General features: G+C 41.6%; 1 protein-coding gene across 1 annotated transcript in view; it reads left to right on the forward strand.

Moving 5' to 3' along the window:
* CPS1 (carbamoyl-phosphate synthase 1) overlaps nucleotides 1-17,531 on the forward strand; it is a 144,346-nt gene extending 126,815 nt beyond the window's left edge. The window contains exons 34-38 of the mRNA XM_006276652.3: nucleotides 3,059-3,157; nucleotides 12,342-12,401; nucleotides 13,416-13,528; nucleotides 14,622-14,751; nucleotides 16,476-17,531. Coding sequence (XP_006276714.2) covers nucleotides 3,059-3,157; nucleotides 12,342-12,401; nucleotides 13,416-13,528; nucleotides 14,622-14,751; nucleotides 16,476-16,574 — 501 coding nt within the window. The 3' untranslated portion in view covers nucleotides 16,575-17,531. The remainder of the gene's footprint in view (nucleotides 1-3,058; nucleotides 3,158-12,341; nucleotides 12,402-13,415; nucleotides 13,529-14,621; nucleotides 14,752-16,475) is intronic.
* The last annotated feature ends 8,455 nt before the right edge of the window (nucleotides 17,532-25,986 follow it).

The following is a 25,986-nucleotide window of genomic DNA, read 5'->3' on the forward strand; positions in this document are numbered from 1 at the left end:
CCTCCCCCCTCCCCCCATGCAGTAAAACACTAAAACGTTGCCCTGAAGAATGCAGTTTATTTGCCCGCTGGATGTCCCTGTTGACCTGTGTCTCAACTCCATCAATTGGCAGTGGTTTATGTGAAAGTATGATGTGTTTCTTGAAGAGCTGTCAGGATCTGGAAAGTTCTCAAGGTGTCAGTCCATTTTATGAATCACCTCGTACTTGACTGACAAGTGCATACAGCTTTCAGCTTTCAAATTTCCATCATGTCACGTCAGAAAGGCAATATCAGACTTCAGGTCATAAGTGTTTGGTCTTGGGCTGTACAAGTTACTTAATGGCAACAAATCTTTGTTGGTGATATTTTTATTGTTGCCTGGTAACCAGAAAGACAAGTGCACAAGAACAAAAAGCAAGAAAGAAAAAGTATGAATAATGTTTAAGAATTGAAACTAGGTTGGTGTGTTGGGCTTGGCTAGCTTTTCCTGTCTTCATAAGGACATGCTGTGACTTCACGATGGGTTTCGGTAGCACATTCCAGTGTGTATACACTGGCACCGGCTGCAATGGGCACAATGCCATAAACTATCAGTATATACAGATGCATGGGCCGGATTTTCTGTTATAATAAGACCCCTTTGCACTCTCTGGAAATGGGAAAAGACCTTCAATTAGGTATAAATTCTATTTGTAATCAACTGGGCACCAATTGTAAAGGAGCTTTAGGTGTCTTTTCTCTACAGTCCCTACCCCAGCTTTTGCAGATATAGCCTCACTAGTTTTAAACTACCTAGCCTGGGCAGTACCTGGAATGTGGACATAGCACCACAGAGCTCAGAACAGGCTGCAAAACTTGCCTGTAAATCCTCAGGTGGTTGGCCTGTGCTGATCTAGAAGCTAGCAGAGTTACAATGCTGGGTGTACCTGAGCTAGCCGGTTTAAAGCTGCCTTGAGTTTGTTTACATGTTGCTTAGTCAGCAGTCTAGACATAGCCCTCTTAGTACAAGTGTGACTAGCTCAGATGTATGCCTGAAAAGCCTCATGCTTCTGCATCTCTATAGGATTGTTTTATTCTGAACTTAATTTTATACAGCATATGTGCTTTCAGTGTAGTCAATGGGCAGAAAAAAAAAGCTAAGTGTCCTCCTTACTTTCAGAAGGGAATTGCCTTCACAAAAGAGGAATGGAGATTTAGCCAAGGGGTGAGAATTACTTTACTGAGCGTTAGATGGAGGTAGAGAATATTTTAGTCGTAAGGGAAAGATTATTAAGTTTTATGAGTTGGAGAGATCCATGTTCACAAATGCCATAAAACACAAGATTTATGAGGGTCTATCTTGCAAGTGAAGTAAGGATAATAAGTCTCTACTAGTAAAGTGCCAATTATTCTATAAAGATGTTATTAACGTGCACATGACTTTTGTGTTGCACTTGAATTTGTTGTGTGAATTGAGTGAAGGCGCAGGTTGCATTTTGTCTAAGGTAGGAGTTATTCATCACTAGCACACTCATCTGTACTGACACTCTTAGATTTTTGTGATTAGTTGTGGAATTTGCCATCTACACACCTCGCTAATGAACATTTAAGTGATCTGCCATACAAACCTGTTCCAAGGCTGAGAGATGGAGCTACAGTGAAGTTTATAGAATTGTGTAAGTTTATAAACCATGCACATCTGAATTTGGAGCCAGAAGCTGCAGTCCAGGCCTCTTATGTTTCTGTGTAAAGTTTGAGAACCATTAACTTAAAACAAGTCTGTGCAGCTTCTGAGTGGCTGTGGGCTGCCACCCCCCTGGTCACACACCTCATGGGCCACATGGTCCTGGAGCTACATGCCATGGGGTCTCGCACCATACCATACCATGTGGGTCCCTCCACCTTTTCCATTACTGCTGTATACCAGTACCCCTGCACCCTGCACACATTGCTGCATAGCCTCCCCTGCTGCATCAAATGCTCTCCCTACTTCTGTCAGGGCTCTGGTGCCATGCAAGATCCCTGGCCCCCCTCCCGCTCCCTGGCTGAGAGTCCCAGGGGCCCCACTCTGACTCCAAAGCTAGTGGCAGGCAATGGAAAGCTGAAGGAAATATGGGGAGGTCAGAGATTTCCATGGTGGTGGCAGCAGCTGGAGTGATGGGGTGAGCAGACCGAGGCTGGGAGCTTGGAGGCCACAGGTTAGCCCTTCTACAGGCCACCAGTTGGACAGCTCTGGATAAAAGAACACATGTTAACTGTCACTGTAAGCTATTATGATGATAATATTGTAGCAACAAATAACCATAAATACAATAATGAAACTTGGCTCTTTACCCCAAGTGACCTTTCCCCATTGCTGATCTACTAATATGTGCATTCTAGAGCTGATGGAGGTATTCGCAGTGAAAAAGCAGAAAACCAAATGTCTTGATTATTTCTCCCTGGATTTTTAACAAGCTCTGGGAAAATGTCATTTGAACTTGGCTATTATTCTCTGGAGAAATATGGGTTTCTGCATGTCATAAATAAGGGTGTGACCCAGCATGCTAAGTGATATTATAGTATGATGTAAATCATTGGGATGAAAAAGAGTAGTCAGTTAAAAAACAGAGAGAGAGACATTTGCATCACTGTGGGGTTTTATTTATTTTTTTGTTCCGAATTTAACATTTCAATGAGAAACTGCTGTGGTTTCCACTTGTGAATGGTTTTCCTACCATAGATTTCTGTATTTGTGTACAGAAGCACAGTTGCACATATAACATTTGCTATTATTTAAACATTAAATCATATTAAATATTGTGTAACACACTCCCAGACTCTATGAATCAGAGGCTGTGTTTAGTGTTCAAATAACTCACAGCAGATTCCATTTCTGTTCCTTCATTGTGGGCTGTTTAAAGAAAAGCCCTGCTTATTCTTTCATTATTCCTTAATTAAAAATGTATGATTGTCTATGCTGACTTTCTTTTCTTTTCCCTGTTGGCTCTGAGGAAGGCAGGTCTGGTAAAACAGAAGGAAGGGGAATTTGGACTCCTTAAAAAGGAACATTATAGTTTTTTAATTGATCTGGATTTCTCATTCATCTATTTTACCAGGTTGCATGTTTTGGGGAGGATGTCCATTCTGCCTTCCTGAAGGCAATGCTGTCCACAGGATTTAAGTTCCCTCAAAAAGGAATATTGGTTGGCATCCAGGTGAGTGCCAAGATTTTTTTTTTCCAAATTCAAGCACAGAAATAGTGGACGATATGGAGACTGGGTAACTGTCTCTTCATTCTCCTTTTATTTATGTTGGCTTTCAATAAAAGCTCTTTGTGCAAATATACCAATCTAAGTGCTGTGCTGAACGAGCAGACAGGGAATGAGCACACAAGATGGATTTTCATGAGGCAACATCCAGTTAGCCCAATTCTTTCCTCAAATATGAACACACATTTTCCATTGGCTTCATTGGGACTTATAGGAGGGTCTATCTGGGAGAAGCATTGAACCCATTAAGTTTTGCTTGCAGATATCTGGGATTGGAGGGATTTGAGTTGTCTGTTTGTGATAAAAGAAGCCCATACCAAATCAGAAATCCTTCCTCACCCCAACAAGAAATCAAAGGATACTCCTGACCCACAAATTGCTTGTGACACATGTGGATTTGTCTCTAAGTTTGATGCACAAACTTCTTTGTTGGATCAGACTACACACTGAAGGAACCGGTAAGACAGGCAGCCCGTACCAGATGAAGTTGGGCCTCGTTAATACTTGAAATGTTAACCTGCATGCTGTGTGGTGGGTCAGTAGGTAGTGCTCCTGCACTAAACCACCCACCTCACTGCACCCAACCACCTTCCATGCTCTGAGTGCCTCCCTGGGGGCACCTCATGTCTGGCTGACCCCCTTCTTGGAGCACACCCACTAGCCTGGGGGTAGCACCGCCACCACCCAGGGTCTGGACTGATCCTGGCTCTGTGCCCCCTGGGAAACACAGGCCTAATAGTTCTTGAGGGTATTCGACCCACTTCAAGAACTTGGGGTGCTTCCCTCAGTCTGAAGCGCAAGTAGTGGTCTCCCTTAGTCAGCTGAACCAAGGGAACCCCAAGACATAAACTAACCCCTCTCCCAATAAGTCTCCCACGCTAGTTACAAAGGAGAACTTTATTGGTTACAAGGAGTAGGTTTGGAATAGGGTACAGGGTAGAGCAATCTCAAAGAAATCCTATAGAGCAAACAGGGTGGTTGGGTAGCCTTTGATCATGCATCTGAGTTACTACAAGCTGTATATCTAGTTAGATTTCAGGTAGCTTACTCACGAGTATCATCCAGAGGCAGGTGGAGATTCCCTCTGGAGGCAGGCAGTTCATTGAACATGAGTTCCAAGAGAGAGAGCAAGTTTCAAATGGTCCAGCTTTTCTCTAAGCTTTCTTCATGGCTACTGCACCTCCTCCAGGGCAGTCCTTAACTTATATAGACCTTATGATCTCATTTACCTGGTCCAGTGGAGGCCAGCACCTGTTGGCTGCCAGCCAACCAATTTGAAATGCATCACTGGTTGCTGGGTAGACTGGCAGGGTCTCTAGCCCCCTCCCAATCAGGTTGGCATTGCTTAGAACAATAGGGAGCGCAAGCCTCTCACCCAGGTATGTGATGCCAGTCATATAGGCAGAAGGAGCAGGTTTCCCCCCTCCCTCAGAAAGGTATCCAGCTCAGGGTCACATGAAGAGATGGGGCAGAGGAGTGACCACGGTAACCAAATTGTCAGGTAGCAGAGTTTTGGAGAGAGACAGGGATGGTATTCTGCCACATGCTGTATTATTTCCCCAGGAAAAGGAATGTTTTCTGTGCTATCTTAGCACAGTTCTCAAACTAGACAGAGCTGTAGCACAGTATTGTTATACTAAGAAGGTGTCGTGTTTAACTGTATCCTGCTGTGCAGTTATACCAGAAAATTTTATCAATGAAAACTCAGCAAGGTATATTTTGCAGACTGAGCTGATTGCTGCCCTTGACACCTTCTTGTTCCTTTGATCACAGACGGGATTATTCCCTAGTGATGAAGGACAGGGGGGAAACAATCATCTCCACCAGAGGTCTGCTGTCCCCACTGCTTAATAGGAGTGAAAGGGAGGCATTATTGAGCTGATAGTCTTGGAGACAGGGATGTGTCATTTCCTCTTTCTTTGTAGGGATCCCTTATGGAATCCTGGATCTATATTTTGTGGGTCCAGCAGTTCCTTCCCAGTGTGGGGCCTGGACCTGTAAACCTACCCCTTATTGTCAGCATTTCCTCAGTGGTGTTATAAATGGTAACAGGTTTAAATGGCATCATTACCAAGACCCTTCAGTGCAAAGCATTCTTCAGAGAGCCTTTCCTGAGAGAGCTCAGGAGATACTTGTCTGTGGCCCACTTAGAGTTCTGAGTTAGTGATGAAAATGTGGATAGATAGCCAGGCAAAAACAAATGCTGCTTTTCTACCTTGGAGTAATTAAAAGCTGCAGGAGATACTGCAATCAGATCTGTTCATAAACGTTTTCACGGTATGTTCCTCAAGAAATCAATCATTTGATTCAACATTGGAAAATTCTAGGGTCCCATAAAGACAATAATGGCCATGTGCCATATCCCTGCTGGGCTCATAATAAGCTTATGCCTTACATGGTTGCATAAAGTCAATAGAAACTGATTAAAACAACACTGGTTCTTCAGCCAGTATGTAATTATTACAGACACCATCACAGTAAAAGTGAGTGGAGTCCCTGGATTCAATGGTAGAACTGAGTCTTTGGGGATTTTGAAAGATGTATGGGAGGAAAGTGTCTTGGGAGTGTCTGTTGTTCTGCCCATGGAGATGAATTATAACGAGTGGGATAGAGGCCACTTAGGAACATAAACTGCATTAGCATTAATGCAGTGAAGGTCCTGACCTTCCTTTCAGACACATCAGAATGACAAAGGGTTTACTACTAATTACTGCAAACATGCATAAATTGCTTGCTTGACATCCAACGATATTTTAAAAGTTTAATGTTAGACCCTGGGCAGTTTGGATCATCACAGCTAATCATTGCAGTGTGGAGATTTTAATCTGCCCATTTGAAAAAGTACTGATGTATAAAATCTGAGCCTGTTTGCCTAGTCCCAGGACTCCAGGGGAAATAGTCAGCAATAACTAATTTTAGTTCTGTAAAGTATAAGTATGGCTTCTACAGAGGCACCTGTTCAATGGAACTGAATGGTCCTTGGTACAAAGGTCTTTAAAATAAAGAAGAAAAGGTTCAAAAGAGCACACAGGATGCTTTCTTTTTAAATGTCACTTTTGCAGCTCATTTTCTTGGAAAAGGAAACCAAAATAGTAAATCAATGGCATGAAGTCCTCTCCATAGCTCAGAGCATTTTTAGATTGTTAAACTCCAAACAAGAACTATTAAATGAATATGAAGGGCCATATTGTACTTCCCGCTATACTTGTTGAAGCTCATTGAAATTCTCCACTCTTCTGCACAGCTGCAACCTCTTTTGAAGTCAATGGGGTTTCACAAGCACAGAGAGAAGAGGTTGGGTCCGTTCTGGAGGGAAGGTTGAAACAATGACAGATACGTAAGCACATAAGCTATGATCAGGCCCCATTATGGTCTTAGAAAAAAAGAAAACTCTTTGCAGATAATGAGCTGTATGAGACAAGAGGTACCTGGGATTTTATAGCAAAAATGCTCTCATTTCATTCATATACATTAGAACATGTAATTCAAATTGACAAGGCAGTGAAATATAGAATCATACAAAATTAGGGTTGGAAGGGACCTCTGGAGACTAACCCCCTGCTCAGAGCAGGAATATCCCCAACTAGATCATCCTGGCCAAAGCTTTGTCTAGCCAGATCTTGAAAACCTCCAAGGATGCAGATTCCACAACCTCTCTGGGTAATCACTTCTCTTGACCTGCTGGCAACACAGTTATCAATGCAGCCCAGTATGTCATTAGCCTTTTTTCAACAAGGGCACAATGTTGTCTTATATTCAGTTTATTGTCCACTATAACTGTTAGACCCTGAATCCATGTGGCGCCTAATGACTAGGGAAATGATGATCCAATTGCCCATGGATCCAGTTGCTCAGGGAGCAAGCAGGGAACAAACACCAGCACACATTGCTCACAACAGCTTTATTCAGAATGGAGACAGCTTTGGGCCAGCTCCCAAAAAAAGAAAAACCGGGGAGCAGCAGTGAACATTAGTTCTTTTCACATTTATGCACCTTGGTTCATGCTCATTAACATTTATTCCACCTTGGTCCCTCCTTTGTTCTATCCATATTCCCTCCTATCTCAAACTCTGCCTCTTTACTGTTTAATTAGCATGGAATTACCTATGCATTTCATTCATTTGCATGTCTTTTTGCTATGAGCGTATGCGTAAGACCGTGAACCCGGCTTCTTTCAGTCAATTGCCGTTTTTTGCTAACTCCTTCATCTCCAAAGTCTTGCTTCTGCTTTATTTCCTGACGATAGCTGGTGGGCTGCATCTTGTTCCTTTTTTACATAGTGAATCATATACCCTACACACTACCACATTGTTAGGAAAATGCTTTTCTAAGCATCTTGCAATGTTACTTTTAATATCTCATTCTGCCTTGTGGTTAGCAGCTTTGCTGGTCACAGGCTAAAGCCTTTATTCAGCTGCAAATCCAGTGTTCCCCAAGATCCAAATATTGTCACCCTAACAGTAACCCCCAGGTCCTTTTCTGCAGAGCTGCTGCCCGGGCAGTCAGCTCCCAGCCTGTAGTGTTGTATAGGATTATTCCATCGTGACTGCAGGACTTTGCATTTGTTCTTGTTGAACCTCATGAGATTTCTTTTGGCCCAGTCCTCCAATCTCTCTAGGTCACTTTAAATCCTAGCCCTATCCTCCAGCGTATCTACTGTTTCCCCACAGCTTGGTATCATCTGCAAACTTGCTAAGGGTGCGCGCTGTGCCATCTTCCAGGTTGTTGATGAAGATCTTGAATAAAACTGGCCCTTGGGCACTCCACTTGATATTGGCTGCCAACTAGACATTGAGCCATCACTCGCTACTCTCTGAGACCAATACTCCAGCCAGTTTTCTATCCATTTTACAGTCCATTCATCCAGCCCCTACTTCTTTAGCTTGCCTGCAAGAATGTTGTGGAAGACAGTATCAAAACCTTGCTAAAATCAAGGTACACCACATCCACTGGTCCCCTGTGTCCACAGAGCCAGTCATCTCATCATAAAAGGCAATCAGGTTGGTCAGACATGACTTGTCCTTGGTGAATCTGTACTGACTGTTCCTAATCACCTTCTTCTCCTCCAAGTGCATAGACATGGCCTCCTTGAGGATCTTCTCCATGATTTTTCCAGGGACTGAGGTGAGGCTGACTGATCTGTAGTTCCCTGGATCCTCCTTTTCCCCTATATTAAATATGGGCAGTATGTTTGCCCTTCTCTAGTCATCCAGGACCTCTTCTGATAGTTATGAGTTTTCAAAGTTTATGGTATCCTGAAATGGGAATTGCAGGTTTAGATGCAAAATGAATAGATCCATGAAGGACTTCAGTGTGTTATACTCCAGGATCAGACAAAACTTCACTGCAGAGTAGATTCTTTTTATTTCTAAAGGCCAGGCCCTGACACACAAAATATAAAATAATCTCTGTTAACTGTTATGACATAGTCATAGCTGTTCATTACAGTATTATGCAAGTAAATTAGAGTAGTTTTTAGGCCTGAATAGTCCAAAGGTAAATGCTTATATATGCAACAGTTTACTGCTTGGGACTTGGGGATTGTGTCACCTGCTTCCCAGCACTGTACTTATAGGGTGAAAACAGAGGTCAGGTTCATCCTGATCTGATTGTCCAGGGCTTTAAATTCATCAAAACAGGTGTGGGACAATCATGTACACACACAGCTTGAATGGCAGTTGTTTTGAATTAGCTGGGGTTGTCCAGGGAAAAGGTGTTATCTCAGATACTTCACAGGTATTTAAAGTGGGACAATGAGTTTGGAAGTCTTTAGGATCCCAAGATAAAAGGCTTTGACCTGAGAGAAATCCAAGGTCTGTTTTTGCCCTTATGTTCTACAGAAACTTCAGACTATGGAAAATAGAATTACAAGTCAAGACAGTGGGAAAATTAGCTTCCTTAAATAAAGCCAAGGGACCTATGCTTAACATGTTGTAATGCTGCTACTTTGTAATGTAGCTCTGTGTTAGCTCCAGAGCTGAAGAGGCTGCTATCCTCAGAAGCTGGGGAAACAAAATAAAATAACGAGTATTTCTTTTTCCTCAAAATTGAATAATTTTGGCATATTTTAGAGTATTTCCTTGCTACAGAAGTTGATCAAAATCTTAGCTGCAGGCTTTTGAAATGTTCCACACAGAACCAAAGCATTCTAATGAATAAAACAGGGACTACCGGGGAGATTTTCATCACTTTATCTTAGGTTGTCACTCTAGTTTTGGTATCTCTTTTGGAGAAGCCCTGAAAAAATGGTCATTTCTAAATGCTGCTGATGGTTGGCCACTTTAAGAAAGACATTTCTTTTTATTGTGGCACAATACAGATTGTGGTATAATCCAGATCACTTAGTATCTCATCGATGTTAGTGCCACAGAATGTAGTGTAACCTGATCTTTACCTGAACTTTACAGGTCAGATCGTTTATCTGGTATAATTTTTTTTAGCTCTACAGTAGTAGTATAGAGCTGTGCCAATTTAACACCGTCTGAAAATCCATCACTCTTCTTTTTAAATAATGTGGAAAATTCTAATGGCAAGGAAATAGGAATTAGCTAGAATCCTCCATTTGCCATTAACTAATTTATAATTTAGACAAGAGTAGTTGACCAGCTCATTGCATTTTCTCTCCTGATTATGCTATTCAGTGATATCTGTAAGAAGGAATGCATCTGTCTTACATCTGTGTTGAATATCCTGAAATGCTGAGAGCATTAATGAAGTGTTTTATTTTTAAATCTCAGCTCTCTAAGTCTGTTGTTTCAGGGGGACTTTATATCATAACTACTGTTCCAGGAACTTAGGACTGAAAGGGGTCTCCTGGGCCATTGAGTCCAGTGCCCTGTGTCCACAGGCAATCATTAATTGAAGGAATCCCCAAAATCACCATTGTAAACTGTCACCCACAGCTTATCCCGAATGACCAAGAACACCTTGTAGCATGCCATAGGTAAAAGCAGGGGAGAGGAGGACATTGCCAATGCCTTGCCATTGCAGTGCAAAAGTAGTAGGTGGTTAATTTAGCTCAGAAGGTCCTAGGGAAAGGATCATAGGGAGAAAAAGTGCTGTCTGATGCTATGCTGGACCTAAATCTGAAACCCAGAATCAGAGCATCAGTGTCAAGGTAGTTTAGTTTAATTCTGAACCAGAGCCTGGCATAATGGGTATAGCTCCACTGAAATCACTAAGGATCAGGCCCTTTGCCAATAGCAAGTTATTCTAGCAAAAATGAGGGTGTTATCAGGAACAGAACTTTGCCTTTGAAACTAAAAAAAAGAATAAAGACCTTCCCGCCAGTAGATTCTTCCAGTAAATAAATCTGTTTGTACTTTTCACCTTTAGTAAGTAATGGTTTCTTACACAGGTACTTTCAATCGCTTTTAAATCTGAGGCTTCTCAGATGCAAGCTGACAGTTGTAATTTCTTTTCACGGGAAGGCTGTTTTATGTGTCACAAGTGTTCAATACATGTTTGATAGACGTTTATAATTCTGTTGTGCAAGCCAACACCTCAGACCAGGAGGAAGAGCAGTCCTCTGACTGGGAAGCTGCCAATCCTGTCACATTGTATATTTATATTTTCCAGTTAGTGTACAGAACAAAAATGGCTTCAGTATGAGGTTCTTGCCAGGTTTGTAGAGCTCAAAGGATGTGTTGCCTCCTTCTCCCTGTCAGAGAAAATACTTTCTATGCTTTCAGCATAACCTCTGCCGAAGTTAGAGCATCAGAAAAGGAGTTTGTATAATCCTGCTTCCTTACTGGTCAATCTTGGAGGTTCAGTATGGCTTTGCAATGAGAAAGTCTTATGTTGCCTTTGAGCTTTGTACTGTTAAACCTACAAAATACTGGGGACTGCATGAGTCATGATCAGGATGTTATTTCCACATCACTCCAAAATGCATGGTTCAAATACAAATCGTATGAAAGAGGAGGTGGCATCGTTATTTCATCTGAAAGGTTCCTGGTATTGATTGTACATTAGGAGAGAAACTTTTAAAGCTGCATGGAATATTTGGGCACCTAATTTTACTATAATAGGAGTCCATATCCCTCAGGTGATTCTGTTTTGCATATGTGTGAAACACACTTAGGCACACAGACTTTGCCATGTTTATTGAGAAAATAGCACCTAGGGTAGCCCAGTGTTTCACTTTTTGAAGTTTCCTTGGGTATTTCCTCAATACCTAGCCCAGGCATTACTCTCTCTGGCCTTGAAACAAATTGTTAGAGCAGCCTTAAAAGGAGCATTAAAAACCATGGGAGGCTTATAAAATACATTTTAAAGGCCAGTTTCCATGACATTTAATCTGCAGAGCCATTTCATAAGTGCAATAAGACACACTTGGGGCATGTATTGTGCTGGTAATAGTAAGGTATTTTGGCTCTCAGTGGGATTTGGGCTTTGGTCTTGCTCAGAATACCACAATATTACCCATTCTCATGTTTCTGAAGTGATTTCTTTGTCATTCTATATGAGAGAGACAATTGAATGACTCGGGTAGGTGCACACGCATGCACACACGCATGCACACATGCATGCGCACACACCGAGCACACTTACATGTGCATTCATGTGCTTTTCCTAACGTGCATTAAGTTTAATACCTACAATATGAGGTACTAAATAAATAAATTAGCATTAGGCTATGCTAATGCTCATAGATTCATAGATTCATAGATGTTAGGGTCGGAAGGGACCTCAATAGATCATCGAGTCCGACCCCCTGCATAAGCAGGAAAGAGTGCTGGGTCTAGATGACCCCAGCTAGATACTCATCTAACCTCCTCTTGAAGACCCCCAGGGTAGGGGTCAGTAGTGCACTCAGTAGTGCAAGTGCACATTTTTTAAGTGACGCTTAATGCGCAGTAGCTTATTCTACTACATAGCATGTTTTTTTATGCAACTTTTTAATGCACAGTAGAATAGGCTACTGTGCATTAATGAGCATGTGTAAATGTTCACATACACACACACACACACACACGGGCTGATGAGCCAAAGGAGAGTGTGTGTGTGTGTGTGTGTGTGTTTGCCTCTTAATAGCTTCTGAAGAAACCCCAGGGTATCCATCAAGTGGGCAGGTGTTCTTTTGTAGATCCTAGCTTTGATGCTGTCTCATGTTTCATTCCTTTTTCAGCATTCCTTCCGTCCCAAATTCCTGTGTGTAGCAGAACAGCTGCATGAGGGAGGTTTCAAGGTATGTTGTTTGGAGTTTTAAAGCTTGCAGGTATTTATTTTTTACTTAAAATATGGCTGGATTGACCTTGAGAACCTCAGGGTTGAGTTGATAATCAAAGGAAAATAAGAGAGGAGATGCACCTACCTTTTCAAAGGCTAGTAAGGATTTGTACTTGAGTGATTCTCATTAAATTCTATGGGAGTTACCTAACTAAATGCCTGCATAATTATTGAACCACATAAACAGGATTCATTCACAAGGCAAGGGTGTTTCCTGTCAAGGCTGGAAGAACTGTAGTTACAGTGTCACATCCCAGGTCCCTCAAAATTCCCCATGAAAAAGAAAGTCAGTCAGTAATATTTTAATGCTAAAGGGGAAGCAGAGGAAAAACCTTTTTATGGGGAACAAATCTTTATGGGACCTCATCATATTTTACAAGAAGCTAAGAGTGTACATAATTTGCATTGTTAAGCAGTTTGCTTTAACTAGGAATGCATTTGTCTCATGCAAAGCCTGTTTTTGTCATTACCATATTTAGCACTGTGACCGTAGAGCATTAGAAAGAGCATTTTTAATAAAAATTCTTCACGTAGCACTGGCAGGCAGCTGAAGAGCATACGTGAAAACAGGATGTATTGATCCAGTCTTACATATGGCACCATTCACAATCGGAATGAAATAGTGGGTGAAATTTTCAGAAATGTCTAGGCGACTTAGCCTAAATCCTGTTGAAAGTCAATGGGATTTAGAAACCTAAACCACTTAACTGCTCTTGGAAATGTCACTCACTGTTTATTCTCATGTCTAATAAGATCACTGATAATACAGAAAATGGGAAAATTATGCTTCTGTGTGTGGTCTGTATTCATATATACATGTATAGTTATGGGACTCAATCTAATGCCCACTAATATCAATGGAAATCTTACTATTGGTTTAATTGAATATGGAATTGGGCCTCAACTGTACAAGACAGGGTTAAATGTGAAGCTTCATTGTAATATAATGTAGTAACATTTCCTCTTGACACAGCTTTATGCCACTGAAGCGACTTCTGACTGGCTTAATGCCAACAGTGTACCTGCAACTCCCGTGGCATGGCCATCCCAGAAAAGCCAAAACTCCAGCATCCCCCAAATCAGGAGGTAAGAGCACAGCACAGTTTGCAGAGCTCCTGGGAGTCTTTGGCAACATCCATGACAGTAAAATCTGGAGGTGAAATCTGGGCCTCACTGAATCAATGGCCAAGCCCTCATTCACTTCCAGAGGCTTTGAGCCACTCTTTTTTTTTGTTGACAGGTGTACTCTACTCTGCCTGTAATTGCCATGATGGGAAAATTTACTTCTGTTGAATCAAAAAAGCATCTCATTAATAATGCCTATTTATTATAGCATTGGAATATTTCACGTCGTCTCTTTCCAAAGCATCTTGCAGATAACCAAGGCTCATTTATCTCTTAGACATCAATATGTAATTAAATTCTATTGCATGCAGCACTGAACATCATATTTTTAAGTTTGGACATTTTGGAATCTGAATCTTCAAAAGTACCAAGCATCTCTTCCCAGCTTTAATGGGAACTGCAGATGCTTAGCACTTCTCAGAATCATGCCCTTAACAAAGTTGTGCTTAGTTGCATGAAAGCTGAATTTTGCCCTATTTTAAGGTCACTCAGGGAAGCCTGTGGCAGATACAGGAACTGAAGCTAGAATCCAGTCCTAAATCACAGTCTGGTATTAGCTACTAGATTAGTGGTTCCCAGCATAGGGGTCAGAAGCCCTGGTGAGATCACAGCATTTATGACTCGGATCAGAAGATCACAGAAATTCAGTTTAAGAAGTGGGGTTGATAGCAGCTCAGAACCAGCAGCATAAGGCTGGAAGTGGGGGTCTTCTAAGAAACGTGGGAACTACTGTACTTGATCATCCTTTAATATGTAAAACACACTAAAACTATACAATTTAAGTTAACTAAAACAGCAAACAATGGTCGGTCCCTTCCTTTTTTGTGTCCTTGTGACAAGGTATTTAGCAGAATTTGCAGATTTGTTGGAATCTGACAGGACCATGCTGGGAAGCACTTCTGTTATGGCCTCAAACTTGCAACCTCTAGGCTGTCAACTGTGCACCTTAGCACCTGTACCACCCTAGGCCTCCACTGGTCAGTTGAAAACATGCATTCTTTGAAGGTTTCACTAAACAAAGTATACCACTGTGTCTTCTGCATTATCTTTTCAGGCTGATAAAAGATGGGAACATAGATTTGGTGATTAATCTTCCCAATAGCAACACCAGGTTCATCCATGATAATTACATGATCCGCAGGATGGCTGTTGACAGTGGGATTGCTCTCCTTACTAATTTCCAGGTATCTCCTTTGCCACTTTTTCTTCTCTTAATCATAATAGTATAGAAAGCTTTTGCGCAATTTTGTACTTGGAATCCAATATTTCTGGATCCCTATTATGTTTCACAAATAACAATACACCTGAAATAGCAATAACTTGGTAGCTTGAATACATTTCCTTTCCACTGTCCTGCAAAAACATTGTGTCCCATGCTATGGCCTTGGGCTATTCATATCTCAGTCCCTGCCTTTGAGCAAATTCTTCACCATACGTTCATTATAACATCCAAAAAATATGCTTGGCAACAGCTTTCTATCACAAAGCTCTTAAATATAGCTGTCTAAATTTTGAACAAGGTATTGCACCTTTATTGAGAACCTCAGAGCAAATTTCTTACTATTCCAATGTGTCATCCAAGTGAATTACTACTCTGTGGGCAAGGCTACACAAGATGTTTACTGCAGAGTAGACTAATTAGCTCTGCAGTAAGTATCGCACAAATGCACATGTGCCCATATTAGGTTGGAGTATACTAATGAACTCCACAGCAGGCTAGTACTTGCATTTATAAGTAAAAAAAAAAAAAAAAAAAAAGTAAATACAAGTACTATGCTGCTGCAGAGTTTTTTACTCTGCAGCAGCACACGTGTAGATGTTGCTCTGGCTGGCTGGGGCATAAGGATGCTTCAGTACGGGGGCTGCCTCCTGACTGGCCCCACACTGGAACACCCCCATTCCCCAGACAGCACCTCGACAGCACGCTGAGTAAGGGGAAGCAGCCCCAGGCTGGCAGGGTAACTTCCAGGGCCCTGTGCCAGCTGGGACTACTGCGACCTGGTTCAACGTACTGCAGTCCATGGCACATGTTCAAATGGCTCACCTGGGAGCAATAAACTCTAAAGCAACTAGCTCTGGAGTTTATTGCTTTGCATTAATTGCACATGTAGACGTGCCCTGTGAGGACAGCTTCCTAATTAATAGCATAGATTTTCATTCATTATCTATCTAGTTTTCTTCATAATCTACATTTCAGATATCAACACAGGTAGGGGCATTTGCCTTCCATGAATTCTAACTCATTTTCTGCCACAGGACAGCTGGACTGGTGCTGACAGCAAAACGTTATTTCTTTCCAACTCTTTGTTACAGTCACAAAATTGTGCTTCCTGCTTTTACTGAAGTCCGTTGCCAAATTCCCCTTCGTTTCCCTGGGAGTGGGCTCAGACCCCATCAGCCTAAATTGATGCCAGAGGTTGAAGTGCAAAACCTGTAGCTGTGTTTGGAACAAATGCAAAACAAATTCAGTGCCAAGTTATAAGCTCAGAGAGGCAGCAATGCCAAGAGTGTTTAGTTTGAATGGGAAATAGCAGAGTGCTCTTACACCCATCTGAAAAATATGCCTTGCCCATCAGAAAGGGGATTCCAATTCAAGACTCAGTAACCCACCTGCCAACAAAATTAGTTTAACTCTTACTCTATAAAGTGTGGGGTAACATGTCTTACACTATATAGAACCTTTTTCCAAAAAGATTACAAAGTTTTTAGAGGCTGCCAGTCTTGCAAGCTGCTTCATATGAGTAAAACCTTAGCTCACACACAGCCATCCTGAAATCAGAAATCACCCTTAAAGGTAACCATGCATGGCAGATCCTGGTGCTCAAGCAGTGAGCTTGCTTTATAAATAAATCTCCCAGAAATACTCAGTCTTTCAGGATACTCAGTCTTTTTTGCTTTATATTTTCAGGTGACAAAGCTTTTTGCTGAAGCCATCAAATACTCTGGGAAAGTGGACTGTAAGAGTCTCTTCCACTACAGACAGTTTAGTACCAGCAACCCAGCATAAGGGAGAAGCCACCAGCATGAAATGTAGCTCCTCTCGCACTAAGAGAAAAGGAGGTTCCAACTTTGGCTGCTAAAATAATCTATCCAGTTCAAATTTGGTTATTTCCATTTATTTCATTGGCTCTGACATTTATCTCATTGTAACTTACAGTGGAGACACAGCAGATGCTTTGAAATCAATCTTCCTCCTCCAGATGATGTTGAAAAAGTTTCCTTCCTCCCCTCTCCCTTTTGCAGTTGATATTCACACCTGGTAAATCCAGATGCCACTGTGGTAGAGGAAGTGCAAGGCAAAGCATGTGATCCTTTAGGGTGACAGTTCTGTCTTTATACAACCGTTCCAGCTCCTTCTCTAAGTGTTTGTACTGTTATCCTTTGATAATGCCATACTGAGGCATTAGTATTAGAATCTGGTATTGCCCTCCCATTGAGCTACGTCATTGTCATCTTCATATATTTCCTGTTTTCAACATTAATTATCAAAATTTCTGTTACTTTATCTTGTATAAAAGCCAGCCTCATTTTTGATTCACTCAGTGATGCTGCAGTCACCTACTATCATAAGAAACTGATGAATGTGATGAGAACGAAAGGAGCCCTTTTTAAAGTTAAAAGAACAAACATCACTGCTGTTTTATGATGGCAGATAATGGACATGTTGCAACTACTTTCTGTTTATTTTGAGTCCTTTTTTTTAAACTCTGGCCAAGTGCCATCTTTTTCAGTGTGCAGTCTTGACCTGGGTTTGTGCAGGAATGACTTCCAAATTCTGTTCAGGCCTCGGCGTTTGAATTTTGTTTATTATTTGTGCCCCAGATGGCTCTCTCTGAATCACAGGGTTCATTCTTAGTCTAATGTGTGGCTTCAGAGAAGATACTCTCAAACACTGCCCTGCATTGTTCTCATCCATTTTGTATTGTGATTGCAAGGATTAAAATGGAATACTTTGAAAACAAGATATGAGTGTCATAATTCTTAGCTTACTCTGATGCATTCCTCTCTCTTTCACTCAAGGATTCCTTTTGGACTCTATTATCATACCGGGCTTATATTTACTATCATTTATATTGTTGTAGCACTTATGAGCCAAGTCATGGATTAGGGTCTACTGTGCTATGTGCTACATGCTTCTTATTAATGCTATTTGAGATAGTGTTTAATACATTACAGTTTAGACACTTCAGTCAAGGAGCAGTGATAAATAGGCACTACCCATCCATAGAACAAAAGGTTCTGCCTCAACAAAAAGTCAGTCTGTGCCTCAAAGAGTTTGCAGTCTAGGTACTTTTTGAGTATGTCTATCCCTTATTTTTTGTACCAATTACAGTATCTTTTAAAACGTATACACATTGCCCAGAATTAAAGAATAGACAAAGTGGAATTGGGCACGGATGAACCACAAGACTGTCCAGCCAGCGGGAATAAGTTCTGGAACCTCATGCTGTAGAGTTTAAACTGATCTCTCCCTATAGAGGACAGGATGAGGCATAATGGGAGGAGCACATCTGCCTACTGTGGGGCTCTTATCCCTCCCGATCAAGTGTCTGGTTTTGAGATAGGGGAGTAGATGGACCATAGGTTCATTCCAGTCTGGCAAGCCCAGTGTTTTCAGCATGGATATTTCTCAGATACTATCTTCTGTGAGGAACGAAATTCTTTCTGCTTCATGTTGGGTTTATTTTTGCACTTTTTAGCAGAGTGTTACTGTTTTTGTTTTTTTCAAACAGAGCTCGAAAACAGCCCAGAGCACCAGTCTGTTCCCCTATTCAGTTGTGAAATGAATGAAGTTGTGAAATAATAATAATGAATAATAGTAATTAACTATGCAACTCTTTCCAAATGTATCCTTCATATATTCAATGGCAAAAATCCAGCCAGCACCTCATTCCATCTCATTGTCATATCACCCCTGCTGCCCTTGGCAATGAGCACTGCAATGGCTGGAAATTTCCATGTTCATTTTTTCTTTCCTTCTTTATTTTGAACCTTTCACCATGAGGTGAAAAAAAGGCCATTGTTATCTATATCTGTGAGTTTCATCCGAGTAACGTATGACCTGAGTAAGGACTTTTAAAAATAAGGAGTCACCTTCTAGTGGGGAGCCTGTGCTGGTCTCCTATGTATTAGAAAGCTGCTGTTCTTATCTATTTAACAATTTAACCCACGTTTAAAATGCAGAATTGTCTTGAACATCACAGATCAGACAGTAATGGGAAAATAGCAGTAGCAGAAGAGTAAGATAGATGCCCCATCCATCCAGACCTGTTGGAACACTAATGGAGAGACATGTACAAGAAAGAACAGGGGACCCACCATTGACTGCTGGAGAACCATTAAAGGCAAATGAATAACATCATGATATAATGAAGAGTCTGTCTAAACAATGCCTATGTGATGGGAACTTTAAAGAAATAATTGTGCTATAAGAGGCACAGAAAGAAATAAGTTTTAGCTCCATTTAGTTTAACTTTAACTTTCTTCTTATGTAACTTTCTCACTGGATACTCTGTGTATGTATGTGCACGTGCGTGCATGCACATCTATGTATATATTTATATATAGCCACAACATTAATTTATCTCAGCAGCTGCAGGTACTTGAACCACTGCTTCTGCAACGTCCATAGGCTGTCATATAATGGAAGTGAAAATTAGCAGAGAAACACACCAGGGCTGAATGCACGCTAAGTGTTCTGTAATTACACACTAGTGTTACCATTTGACTGCTGGTGCCAAACACCCGACAGCACAGGTGCCACCAATGCACTCTCATACCCAAGCAGACATAGCTAATTACAACCCATTCCAAAAGCCTTCAGACTGCAAAGTACTCATACAGTTTGTTGTTTTTTCTCACTTTCTTTTTTATTTTTGTTGAGAGAAAAGGTATATTCTCCTTATCTTTATGCTGGAAAATGTAGGATGAAACAATGGCTTCTGTCATGATCAGAAAGGAAGCAGGTATTGAACAGAAGACAAATCCCCACCATCACCTCCTGTGGTCTCTGAAATATTGTCTTATTGTATTTGTTTCCCGGCATCCTCTTTTCTTCGTTTGCATAATGAAGGGTGCAAACGCTGTAGGAAAAGACTTTAAGTATCTACAGCTGTTGGGATCAATGCAGCTGTGGGGAAAAAAAAATCATGCTACAATTAGTGTCCTTTGTATCAGGCTCTTTTCTGCTGTGAACAAACTGACTTGTAAATGTCTTTTCCTTATTAATCTTGGGGAGGCTGACAAGATCTTTGACAAAAAGTGACACTGTTAAAGTTGTAAATGCCAGTTTGCTAAGGTCTGAACTGCCAGATCACTTTGTTCTCTATCATTGATTAAACAAAGGAAAGGGGTAAAAAAACAGAGGAAAGAGACAATAGAAAATCGAGTTTTTGATCAGAAGAGGAGGATAGACCCAGGGGAGAAACATAAACAAACCACATTGTCAGTACTGGAAAGCATTCTTCTTAGGGATATTCAGACTGCTAAGACCTCCCCATGGAACAGTACCTTTCTGTTAGAGACAGTGCTCAAAAATCCTGTGCTGTCAATGAGCTCCTTCAGGAAGAAAGGCAGAGAACTATTGAGAAACGCTTGGTCTGAAATTAATGGTAACTAGCAAGACCCAGGACAGACGCAAACAGAGAAGAGATATCAGAGTCAAGAGGATAACTGGGCTCTTTTTAGGGAGAGAATTCATAAGATCTTCTCAGAGTCAGAACATCTCTTGAGCTTGGGAAGCTCTAAGTGTTCATAATCAATATGCTGGTCATCTATGAGAAGACAGGAGTCTCTGCCATGCCATGTGAAGCATATGAAGGATGCTACTGTAATTATCTGCAGGATGTTGAACTCTGCTGCATGACAGTACTGAACTTACACAAATACAAGATGACCCCAAATATAAGATGACCTCCCCATGAGTTTCTATATATGTAAAATGTATGTTTTAAAAATGATTTTCAAGGTGCAGAGTGTAATTATCAGAGTGTTATGTACAGCAATAGTGGCGGGGGGGGGGAGGGTAGTGGTCAAGTGGCCCCCTAGCTCTCTGCCCTGCCAGCTTCTTGACCCTGCAGCCTTTCTGTCTCCCCCACATCTCCTCTTACTGTCAGACCCTACTCAAGGCTCTGTTCCATCCCCAAGCACAATGTGGAAACAAGCTGCATTTGACAGTAAAGGGACAGAGGAGAGCAAAAGCTACAGAGAGGGACAGGAGACAGCTGTGGGCCTAATTCTGGATTTAAGGTGATCCTAGCTCACAAGAATCTGAGATCCTACATGCACTCCCCTGTGAGCCAACTGGGACTACACTTGATCTCGGCCAAAAGGACTTGATCTGAGCCAAAAAGCAGGGTACAAACTGTGCGTGACATCAGTTCAAAACTGGATCATGGCCTTTCAGATAAATCATTGTGCTGGGTCCCAGCAGAGTCAACAGCATTTCAAGTCATGGTGACCACACAGCCCAGCACTGCTCAGTATGTGTGTACTCCAGATACCCCCTCACAAAGGGTGCATTTGAACGAGATGCTGACTGCACAGTAGCCCAATACTACTGCGCAGTAGCATCACATAGCAAAAACTATGCTGAGATGCAACTGCACAAGGCTGTGCGAAAAACCACCCTTTCGTTTTGACTTCCATTTCACCATTTCGCCGGGACAGTGTTTCGTTTTGAGTTTCATTATATTTCAAACCCACTGTTCCATTTCATTTCATCAAAACTGTTCCAACGCTGTTTTGCCATTTTGCCCATAGGCTACAATGGGGAAGCACAAAACTGCCTATAACTTTGTAATTTCCTGCCTTATTCAGATGAAACTTGCAAGTATGGTAGCCCCTTATGAGGCCATGAAGTCTGCCAGCTTTCAAGGAGATAGGTGTGGGGGTTTCTGGGAAACTGCACCTCAGGGTGCTGATAGGTAAAACTCATGACGTGTGACTGTGCGTGGTAAGGCACAGTGGGGTGAAAACTGCAGGGGTGCTAGCCCCTGCTGAGGCTATGAAGCCTGCCATGTTTCAAGGAGATAGGTGCAGGGGTTTCTGGGAAACCGTACCTCAAACTGTTCAGAGCAAAACTTGTGTCTCTTGTAAGTATGAAGGCATAGAGAAAGCTCAGTTCAAACAATGCTTTTTATGCTGTTTTTCCATCCCTTCCCCAGAACTCTGGGATTGGAAGGGACTTCAGGTAAAGATCACAGTCACTGGCCAGCTACACAGTCAATATCAAATCATTCCTTCCCCCTCTTCCCCCTCCCTCTCCTTAGTTTGTCTTCAGCTGCATGCAAGCCCAGCTTCGAAACTCAAAATGCTTTGAAACTCTCAAAATGTTTTGACTGCCCTTGTTTTGTTTTGAGGCTGTTTCAAAGCCTTTTGTTTCATCATTTCAATTTCACTGTTTTGAGTTGAAGCAAGTCAAAACAGCATTGAAAAGAAACAGCCAGAGACATTTTGTACAGCCCTACTGCACAGTAGTCACTTAACAGGCTGGTGCTACTGTGCAGTAACTGCAGTTACCATGCATTTATTTAGCATTTGTATAAGCAAGTATTAAATAAATGCACAGTAACAACTGTGAAGTAGCATCTCATGTAAATGTGGCCAAAGGGTCCATGTGCTAATTAGCCCCTGGCTCACGTCTGAAACCAGGTATTTTTGTCACAAGTCCTGAGACCCTCCAGAAATGTATATGCAGATGAGGCACATGGCTGCCTGGTCTGGGTCCAGCCCATAGAGGACACGGCCACACTAATCATATGTGACAGTCTGAGAGAGGGGGCAACAGAGCTCTTCTGCTACATAGAATTTGGTTGATATTTGCCAGGCTTTTAAGGCTAAGGAAGAAACAGAAATCTTGGGAAATGAGAAAAAAGGCACAGCTCAGCTGTGGGAGTGAATAGGAAGTTGAAATGTATTTGATATTATGGTTCCCCATGACTTGAAAAAGAATTGGCACTGTGGGGGACTACATACTATAAGCACTATATCTCATTCAGATGAGCTGCACTGACTTAACCTTGTTATAGGTTCCCATCAGTGTGTTTGCCTAATATGGGCCACATCTTCTATGGGCATGCTCAGTATGGGCTGCATTCAATCAGCTTCATAGCTTATTTCCATGACTGAACACATATTAGTATTAGCAGCAGTTTAATGATAACCAATGTATTTCATGGGGCAGGGGTTGGTAGTATGTGAATGTAAGATGAGGGGCCTTTTTTCTCGTCCTGTTTTTTCCCATCCTTGTCTTGTATTCAAGTAAATACAGTAATAGACTGCCAAATATTACCTAGAGCCTCTGTTACTGTTCCTTACCCATTTGAATATGGAATACTAGAAAACTCATTTGATAGGAAATAATTTAATTAAACCATAACATTTGTTTCTATCTTAGCATTCAGAGGATTTAAATATGAAACTTTTAGTGTGTTCTAATTACATCGAGAGCATGATGTTTTGTCATTATCTAGCGGGGCTAAGCTCTTAGTCATACCCATAATTAAAATATATCAAATGCTGCAGAATGATGATATCAGTTTAGATAAACTCTTTTACTTTAGGGAAGTTTGCAAAGATTGAACAGACACAAAAGTATTTGATACAAATTATATTCAAGCTTCATGATATCCCATGTTGGTGGGGGGGGAAATAAACTTTATTAGCTGGGGAATACTCTTATGGTCTTGGGAGGAAGGACTCTCCATACTGGATCAGACCCGTGAGCCAACTTATCCCGTTTCTTGTTTTGACTAGGAGCATGTTTCTGCTGTTACTATAGAAAATTGCAAAAAAACCTGTGGTTATAGAATAATTCACCCCACGTGGCAAAGTTTCCTTTTGACCTTTAATTATTAAAGGTCAGCTTATGTCTAGAAGCATAATGTCTTTTCTATAAGTCCTGGGAATTCTTGTCTTGTACCTGGTCTAGTCATCAATGCAAAGACAGGTGCGCATCACTGCCATTCTGCTACTGTACCAGTGTGAGATTATCCATAAAAAGTGCCCAAACATTTTGAGTTCGGCAAAGCTGTTGCCATCTAGGTTTCCTTGTAGCAACAAGAGTGCATTATAGTTTAAAATGGCTATCTGGTCCGGATCCAGGGGTAGTTTGGTATCTCACCACAAACTGTGGTGTTCACCATCTCTGATGGAAGTGACAAGAGCTGCCCCTCTATTAGCAGGGGCAGCTGCTTCATTTTAAGAAAAACTAGATTGTCTGCTGACTGAACATCAAGAATGAAAAAAAGTCCCTCTTTCTTCATCCATGGATTGGATCAGAGAAGAAATGGTCTGGTGAAAAATAGGAAATAATGACAAGCTGCCAAATTTTCTTTTGGCAACTGCTTCAGCCCTTGTTTGGTATCATCAGTCAAATCTGAGCCCTTAGCCAAATTTTGAATGCACAAATATGACCATGAAGCAAATAATTACCTATAAGGCTCCAAGTTCCTAGTGTACACTATATCATTTCTGAAGTCATGGCTTGGTATCTCTGAAGGGCCCTCACACCAAGTGTAAACTTACAATTTTGAGGGTATTTTGCAGATTGGCAAAATCTGCCAACTCTGAAAGGGAAAGTCTTGGCAATTTAACACTATATCACTTTCATACAAATATTTTAATGGATGCACAACATACATGGGCACTAGAAATGGTATCTCATTAGGGCTTTCCTACACCAAAGCTATATCTGGGTAGGCTGACACCCAAACTTGACACAAGTGACAAATTAGTCTACATGTCAGGGGCCAGGGAAGGAAGCTAGCTAAATTACCAACAGCTGGCTCTACTTATGTAAGTTGGCTAGGTTGCCAGTGGCCTAACTCTTCCAACCTGGCCCTAATTGCCTGCCAGGTGTAGATGCCTGTTTTTAAGTAGCAGCCCTTTTAGTGTCCAGCCAGCTAGTCCACAAAGACAGTTCCATCCCTGCCTAGCCATAGGCTTCTGACTCCCTGTTCCTTAGTCCTACTAATTTGTTCCTGATTTTCTGTCCTCTGAGTTCTGCTTCCTGATTTCCTCCTGGCTCTTGTCCACGTGTTCCTGGTTTCAGGCACCAGCCTGGACCCTTCCAGAGCTTTCAGACTGCTTTACAAACTCCTTGATCCCTTGTGCTCCAGACTCCCTCTGACAGCAAGCTCTTGGCTTGTTCACTAGCTAGGTGGTTCTATACAGCTGTAGCTGCTACCACTTGGCTGGCATGGATTTCTGCCCCCTATTCTTGAACCCCACTTGATCGCTGGTTCCACTCAGGAGATGATCTATGTCCTGGTCACTTAGAGACCTCAGCATCCTGGCCTGCCTGTTTCTGATTCCCTTGATTTCCAGCTCTAGCCTGGACTCTTGCTTCCCTGACCTTGCCTTTTCTTGATCCTCTGGGCTGTGATCCTAGGGTCAAGCACTGAATGCCTACATTTTAGTCATGTCCTGATAATAGTGGCTATGGACTTTGTGAGATATTTACCCAAGTTGCAAAACTACTACCCAGTTTACCAAAATTTCAGTGTTACAGAGAAGATTGGGAATAGATGTGCAGAAAGTGCTAGTATTTTAAGATTAAGGCTCACTGATAGCTATGTTGGTTAAAAAAGGAATCATTTATTTGTAGTACTGCAGTGCAGGAAATATGGTGGCAGAAGAGAGATTTCCTGCCATGGCTCCAGAGGGCATGTGTTTGAAGTTTCACTTTTGATTTGGACTGAAGGTTGCCCTTGGTTGACCCAGCTATAAACGGCCATTCAGGTTGGGGAATATAAAGTGGCTTAATGTGATGCTAGCCACATTACTCCCTGGTGTGTCCTCAGATTTTTAAACTGGTGTGCTTAACCTCATTAGCCATGATGGGTTACTGGGCTCTGGCATACTTCTGCTCATAGAGCATTGCTGGTATTGCAGGATGATATGGAATAAACCCTGGAGATGGTTGTGGGGAAAGCATCAAGGTAGACAGAGAGGGTCAGGAACAACCTGATAAGAGGTCTTATGCCTCATTACCACTGGCCTTGTAGTCAATGGCAGTGGACAAGGTCAACATAAACAGTTTCAAATCAGAATGGGAATATTTGCACTCCCTTGCGAATGTTGTTCACAAGTATACCAGGTACGACATAACAATGAACTTGGCCTATCATCACATTAATAGAAAGAGGAAGCAAATAGGTCAATGCTATGTCATGATTTAAGCTACTAATTGTGTTAGCCCCAACTTTGATGAACACCAAAACACAGAAAATTTTGAAATAAATATACTTTCAAAAATGATTTGGCTTTTTACCATGGAAGGAATAAAGCTACCACTGTTCTGCTGTTGCAAGATGACTGGAAAGCACCTCTGAATGTATCATAGAAATCTGTAATCTCAGTAGAGTAAAACATGCCAATTGCACTATGGCATGTCCAAGATTTGAATTGTTAAAGGA

The sequence above is a fragment of the Alligator mississippiensis genome, chromosome 4, assembly GCF_030867095.1.
Source record: "Alligator mississippiensis isolate rAllMis1 chromosome 4, rAllMis1, whole genome shotgun sequence".
Classification (NCBI taxonomy): Eukaryota; Metazoa; Chordata; order Crocodylia; family Alligatoridae; genus Alligator; species Alligator mississippiensis.